Source organism: Pundamilia nyererei, unplaced genomic scaffold, assembly GCF_000239375.1.
Source record: "Pundamilia nyererei isolate P.nyererei 1_Seehausen unplaced genomic scaffold, PunNye1.0 scaffold00036, whole genome shotgun sequence".
NCBI lineage: Eukaryota > Metazoa > Chordata > Actinopteri > Cichliformes > Cichlidae > Pundamilia > Pundamilia nyererei.
This window is the reverse complement of record NW_005187437.1, coordinates 1,009,924-1,017,297: the sequence shown is the minus strand read 5'-3', so window position 1 is coordinate 1,017,297 and position 7,374 is coordinate 1,009,924. Positions and strand designations below refer to the sequence as shown.

The 7,374-nt window shown below is 41.2% G+C and overlaps 1 protein-coding gene across 1 annotated transcript; it reads right to left on the bottom strand.

The window, feature by feature from the left end:
- Window positions 1–40: 40 nt before the first annotated feature.
- Window positions 41–3,110, bottom strand: gamt (guanidinoacetate N-methyltransferase). The gene is made up of 6 exons (XM_005730241.2): window positions 2,782–3,110; window positions 1,362–1,507; window positions 1,178–1,241; window positions 987–1,054; window positions 662–772; window positions 41–196 (listed from the first exon to the last, which is right to left on the bottom strand). Exons 1-6 carry the CDS (start codon window positions 2,957–2,959, stop codon window positions 56–58), a joined length of 708 nt encoding a protein of 235 aa, XP_005730298.1. The 5' UTR covers window positions 2,960–3,110; the 3' UTR covers window positions 41–55.
- Between the last annotated feature and the right edge of the window lie 4,264 nt (window positions 3,111–7,374).

Below are 7,374 nucleotides of genomic sequence, written 5' to 3'. Positions count from 1 at the left end.
GGTGATACGTAAAAAAAAAAAAAAAAAAAAAAAGCTACACTGGTGTCTTTATACTTTATTCTTTTACAACAGTGGGAGTGATCATCTTGCGGAAGGAATAGTATTTGCATTCACTGGGTGGTTCAATGTCCATGGTGGTGGTGCTAATCTTCTCCTTCTTGAAGCCTGCTTCGACCAGATGAGGCACCTGGGTCTCCTGGAAATCATTAACGGGAGGGGAGAGAGACGGTCAGCGTGAGGCGTCTCACGGCGTTATCGGCCTCTACAGAACGCTCCTGTTTATCATTAACCTTCCAGAGATTGCCTCAACCAATCCAGGTGCTGTGCTACACTGACGAATTAATCGAGTCCTAGACTCACAGGCCTAAGACGTGTTTATGAGTGGACCAACCGGTTCAATCTTCAGCTGATGTGCATTTAAAATTAAAATCACATTTTATGAATCAATAATTTATCATTTGTAAATCGTGTTGAAATTACACGCATCTGTTTTTTTATGTGCTCGTCCTCCTTTTGCAACATAGCGCTTGCAGATACTTTGACAGCAACAACGTTCCCGGTTCTGCACTGCTCGTTTTAAGCATATAATGCATTAGAAACTGATAAGCAATGCAATTATATCTCATTAAATGTCAGTATGTCTATTAGCAACTGCACCAACCTCAAACATTTTCTCAATGTTGTCGTATTTAGTCTTGAGCAGCTCGCCCCAGGAGGTCAGGTTGCAGTAGGTGAGGACGCCACCGGGTTTCAGCAGCCTGTGAGCATGACCCTATAGAAGACACACACACAAAAAAAACAAACCCTCAGCCCTTCCTTGTGTGTAAGCATACAAGGCTATATGACCAAAGGCCTCTCCACACTACAGATGAACTGATCTCTTCAAACATAGGTCATTCAAATTGTTCTACTTTCTTTACTTTATTCCTTGTGTGTAACTTACTGTAAGTATTTACAAGTACACACAGGTAGGTTCAACTACCTACCTTGATGAAATCAAACTGGTGAGTGTGCCACGTCTCCTCTGACAGAGGGTATGTGTCATACAGGATACCTGAGAGAGGAGGACAGTGTGTTAGCAGCAGGTCAATCACACTTTTTAATGCATTTTTATCCTTTAACAAAAACAAAATATAACTCTTAAATATGAAAACAGCTTAAGCTTCATCTGTCTCACCATCAAAGTGGTTATCTGGCAGAGTGGGGACAACATTTTCCCAGAGGCCCTTCAGAGGGACGACCTGCAGCAACATTAATCAGCATGTAAGGCCAGGAACAGTAAAATTTACTATAAGCTAGTCCTGCATGCAGGTAGATCAGCTGATGTCTTAGTGTCCTATCGATTCATCAGACCTACTGACCTTGTGTGGCTGAGCCTTTGCCCAGTTCTCCAGGCGGCCAAAGACTCCATCGTTGCACTCGATGATCCAGTGCTCCTCAATGGGGAAAGACTCGAGTTTGGTGGCAGCGATGGCCATGCCGAAACCAATCTCCAGCACCCGACCGCCTACCCAAACATTCAAAACGGAAACAAAAGATGCTGCTAAAGATTCAGCAACTTGGCTGTCAAAGTATTTCTGCATAACTGCACAGATGTGCTGTCAAAATGTCTTTTCCAGCTAAGCTAGGTTAGGGGGAAGCCATTATCATATTACCGTTTTTCTTACATGTGGTATCTTTACAGGACACGTCTGTGATCATTCTAGTACTGGAGCTGATTTTCATGATAACACTCAGACTTGTGGCTGAACAGAAAGGCCAAAGGGTTTAATTTCCTTTCAGAGTGGAATATAAATAGATGTGGGCTGAAGCCTTTTAGTTACTGCCTGACCCTTTCATAGGAGATTTTTTTTTTGTATTTTTGAAGATCTATCAGAGGAGCTGAGTGTTATTTTCACACTTTTCAATGTATTCATTTTTGTGTAGTCCCAGAACAATGTGTGCAGATGAGGTAAAAATATCTAAAAAAAATATTAATAAAACTTAGTGAAAGTGAATGAAAAGTATCTGGGCTGTGCAAAATAAGATTTTTACTTGTATTGACAGGTGAAAACATAAGAAGCGCTACTGTTCCACGTACAGGTAAAGTCATTTTGTAAAACAAGTGGTAAAGTTACAGTGTAAATGTAAAACAACCCCAGTCTAACAACGCTGTGCAATGTGCAATGGAAGTCACACTGATTAAAGCATGCATTCATTAGAAGAACAATTTGAATCACCTAAACAAAAAAATAACACTTTCAAGTGTGAGAAAGTTGTGCAATTTTGCAAAATTCTGCAGACTGCTGTGTGCACATGTTGTCTGTGAGGTCATGTGGATCAGTCTATTTTCACATATAGCTAAAAGCGGATGACCCCCCCAGACTGATTTCTTGGCTCTGTCCCTGGAGTGAAGTAACAGCTGTTGTAGTACTCACCAGTACTGACCACACTGCCACATGTGCTCACAAGATCAGTAACCGTAAATGAAGAGAAAAGCTCTAATATGTGTGAAAACTCCATTCAAACTAAGTAACATGTATGTATAGTTGAAAAATATCAACATACATTTTCCCCTGTTTGGTTTTCTCCCACGTGATGTCATGATTTTTCATTCATCTGACCACAGTTTGTTTTCATAGTATCCTTTGGATGGCATCTAAGTGTTTACAAATAGTACGTGTGTGCCTGCTGCGCCGACTCCATACGGTGCCTTCTGACTCCATTATCGGACAAATCGCATGACGCAGAGTACAGTGTCCGACAAAGGACAAGCCACTTCATACAAGTAACCGCTTTTACCTTTTGAGGCAGCAACAGTGGCCAGGGAGTGCATATACGGCGTCTCCCAGCGCTCCATTACAGGCTTTCCCATGATCTCCAGGTGCGTGTCGGCTTCATTGTAGCCCGCGCTAGCGTCGTTCCAGGTGGCCTTGCAGTCCTCTCCCTTTGAGAATATGGGCTGAGCAGAGGTGGTCATTTTGTTTTGATGCAGTTCGGCTCTGGTGAACGGTTTGACAGGCCGGGTCTCCACACAGAAGGAGGGGAAGGCGGGAGGTCGCGGTTTATATCTGGGTTAAAGTGCTGACTCGACGGGAGTTTGAGAGTTTGGAGTGCGCACACACAAGAGCTCCCAAGATCCTCTGACAACAAGATGTTTCACTCACTGGGAAATAAACCTAAGGCCTGGGGGCCAGAATCGGTCCAACAGGGACTCCCTTTGGCCACCGGCTTTGGAAACTGCAAATGAGGACATGTTTTTTGGACTTCTTTTTTTTCTTATAACGTTTACAGCTTTTTCTGCTGATCAAGATCCACCAAGGTAGGGGTGTCCAACTCCAGGCCTCCAGGGCCGGTGTCCTGCAGGTTTTAGATCTCACCCTGGGTCCACACCTGAATCATTACCAGGCCTCTGGAGAACTGCAAGACATGTTGAGGAGGTAATTTAGCCATTTGAATCAGCTGTGTTGGATCAAGGACGCATCTAAAAACTGCAGGACACTTGCCCTCGAGGCCTGCAGTTGGGGACACCTGCACCAGGGTATCCATACCACACCAAAGTAATTAAGTCGTAGATAAACAAATGATAGAGATATTTTTTGTTTTTCTTTATCATTTTAGAAATGCATGTTTTTCACAGTGGATCCAAAATGGAAAAAATAGCACTTTATCTTCAAATTAAGAAAACCCTTCTGTTTTACAATTACAGTCAGGACCAAGGGTGTCCAACTCGAGGGCCGGTGTCCTGCAGGTTTTAGATGTCACCCTGGGTCAACACACCTGAATCAAATGGTTAGTTTATTACCAGGCCTCTGTAGAACGCCAAGACATGTTGAGGAGGTTATTTGGCCATTTAAATCAGCTCTGTTGGATCAAGGATACATCAAAAACCTGCAGGACACCGGCCTTTGAGGCCTTGAGTTGGACATCCTGGTCTAGACAATAAGCTAGCAGAAGTTTTTCTGTAATTTGACACATGAATTTCTTAGAATTTAAGTTCAAAGAGCCATGCTGATGGATTTATTTTTTATTTACTACAGCAGCATTGTAGAAAAACTGAGACGTACTACTGAAACTCATCTTTGTTTTCTCATATTAACATGTCTATCTAAATGTGTAGTTAAACTAACCCCTAGAACCGGATTTCCTTTTCTGAAACCTCAGCATGTCTCAGTTTGAATATACAGATTTATTTACACATACTGGAAGCTTTTTGGTTTCAGTTTGTAATTCAAGTAGTACTGAGTAGTGTTTGGGGTTGAACAGGCTTTGGTTGAATGCAAGTTAACAGTCCATGCTGAGGGGAAAAGCACTTGTAGAAATACAATCTCGAAACCTTCCCCCATAATCTGGGGATTATTTAGTTTGTAGTCACAGTTTTTTTTTCTGTACATGTAAATAATGACTAATACATGAAAGTGCAATCCCTACTCTAAACAGATTACTATAAATTTTATAGTAATGTAAGTTACCAGAAATTACAGTACGATTGGGTTTTTTTTTTTTGTTTACAATAAAATTGACAGCAGCATTGACACGCACCATTTGAGGAAAGGAAATAGAAATAATAAATGTCATAAAACAAGGTTTTGATGCAGCGCTTTTCCACCACACTCAGCCAGGCAGATATTGTGATGTTGTTATTCAGCAGCACACACTTAACATTAAATCTAATTTCCAAAAGCAGCGATAAACCTGTGGGATCCCTTGGATCTAGAATTATCAGCAGAGTGAGAGGTGTTTGTTTTGCTCTGCTCTAAATGGACATGCTGAAGTTAACCATTGCCATTTGCTCTTAATCACAAATGCTGCACATTGGCTCCTGTTGCACAACATTGGAACAGTTCAGTCAAAGGGATAAGCAGATTAAAAGCCACTACTCTAAGAAGTAGTTAGGCCTTTACTCCTGCATTGCAAACAGTGTACTATTATAAATGTGAGCTTAATATTTGTTTCGCATCCTTCAAATGATCAAGTAAATACACTTCCCCAGATGTTTTGCCAGCTCTGCTCACAAACTCAAACACTGCAGGAGCTCTTTTTCAAATAGTACTCACATGTTGCCGTTGTGGGGCGATCATGGCTCAAGAGTTGGGAGTTCGCCTTGACCGTTATACATTTGATTGATTTGATTTTTATTGATTAGCATTCAAATATCTCAGTGAAAACAGAACAAAGATCTACCACAAAGCAAGAAAGCATGAGACAAGGCTAATCAAAAGGTATTGGCTGAAGCATTTGCTTATTACGCCAACCATAACACCACCAGTCAGTGCACCACCCTGAGGTGCGCTGACAGAGGCGAGGCTGCCGGACACTGGTGCCACCAGGCCCTCTGACCACCACCACCAGTAGGCAACGGGTGAAGTGTCTTGCCCAAGGACACAACGACCAAGACTGTCCAAGTAGGGTCAGTGCACCCCAGGGTGGCTGTGTAGCTTGCCATCACCAGTGTGTGAATGTGTGTGTGAATGGGTGGATGACTGAATGTGTAAAGCGCTTTGGGGTCCTTAGGGACTAGTAAAGCGCTATACAAATACAGACCATTTACCATTCCACTGGAGCTTTGATGTTATGACTGACAGAATATTGTGTCCAAAACACAACTCCATATACGTTATGTATGTGTTATATACATTGTAAATTATATTATAGGAGTACGATGGTGTTATTGAGCTAACTAACAGTGACACATCATGCTGTGAAGGAGTATTACAGTAACAACAATAATAACAGTAATAACAATTTTATTGATAAATGTGGCAATTCAGCAGCTTCATGCAGTTCCTGTAATGTGAGTGTTTTCCATCTGAGTGAGTCTTAATCTTTGGATTTTGCACCTTTGGTCAAACAAAGATGTTTTTGGGGAGTGTGAAGAGCAGAGCAATCGACTGAAGATAGGTTGCAGCTGTAATAGCAATGGATTTATCATAAAACTCCTGATTAGCACAATGGGAATAACTTCAGGATCTCCATTCATTTGTTTCCCACCAAGGACTTCCATTTAACTTCAAGCTTATAAACCCTGTGTTAGCCAGTGTCACTACAGGCAGATGGTCTTCTTTTGGTCAGGCCCCTCTGCCCAGGTTGCTCATCATCCACTTCACTCCCATTAGCTGAGGCAGAGAGGGGCTGGCTCATCGGTGAGAGTCATCACCACATCATGTTTTCATCCACCTACCTCTCTTTCTCACACGAGGCACTTGATTTGTTCAGCCTTTGATATGTGAAACAATACAACATTACTCTTATTCTGCAGCACTAAAATGCAGTCATGTCATGGACCCACCAGAGAACTTTTCAGGAGATTTACCTCCAAAATGTCCCACTCTGGTTGGGTGGTGTAGGTACTGAATTGCAGTGAAGAGCGGATGTCAGTTAAGGTTGTTTTAAAACGTCATATTTTCACAGTCAATACAAACACGTTCATATCTTCAGATGAGAAATTTCTAACTGGTCCAGCGTTTTAAAATAGAACCTAAAGGGGAAGGTAGCTCTGATGCTAGGTCAGATCACAGCTGAAAGTTTAAAAAGCATCTCAAGAATCAGGCTGGTGTTGCTCTTTGTGTAACAAACGTTTATTAACACGTTTCTGTCTTACATCCTTTATTATTCATGAATAAAAACAGAAATCTTATGAAATCTAATCTTATAGGTCTTACTTATAAGATGAAACTTACGTTTTAAACTTTTCTATTAAATCTATTGTTGCTTTAAAAATTGTGCTATAAATTTAAAATCGACATGGATATAAATTACAGTTTTTCCAACCAAACATATGAAAGCAAAAAGTAGAAATTAACTACAAGATAATATTATTTAAAATGATTATGTGCATTTTAATACTTTTCCAGCTGTAACAAACTGTGGAAACCGCCCCTCTAGTGGCAGTGACAGTTACTGACAGGTATTTGACTATTGGCAGCAGGACTGATCAGAATGTGCCTTATTTTAATAAATGCAAAAATGAATAAATACATTAATTAACAAAATCCTACAAGCTTTGTATTATACTGCTATAGGCTTGGTGTGCTGGGGGACTTTGCATGATGCACTGAGCGTTTCTTATAAACTCACCTGTTTTCTCTCGCCATGTTTTCAAATGTCACTACAGCGTGCCGTTGAAGTTTTTCTACTCTGTCAAGCAGTTTGTGCTTTGTTCCTGTCGAAATAGGGAGATGCTCTGTAAGTTAAAGACTCTACAATATCACAGAGAGAACCCAAACAATCAGGCGACCTCCTGTGAGCAAAATACTTGGAAACAGAGGGAAGGAGAATCTCCCTTTTAACAGGAAGAAACCTGCACCCAACTGGGGCAGGATCAGGACCAGTTGGAGGTGAGGGGAAGGCGACAGGACAAAAAATAAATAAATAAATGAACATATATATATATCT

What these genes read in the sequence shown, in the direction of transcription:
- gamt (XM_005730241.2), bottom strand. Translation starts at nt 2,959, where the DNA reads ATGACCACCTCTGCTCAGCCCATATTCTCAAAGGGAGAGGACTGCAAG. An exon ending in CACTGTTGCTGCCTCAAAAG is followed by an intron (nt 1,508 to 2,781) that starts GTAAAAGCGGTT and finishes ATGTTTGGGTAG; the next exon opens with GCGGTCGGGTGCTGGAGATT. An exon ending in GCCAGATAACCACTTTGATG is followed by an intron (nt 1,055 to 1,177) that starts GTGAGACAGATG and finishes CTCCTCTCTCAG; the next exon opens with GTATCCTGTATGACACATAC.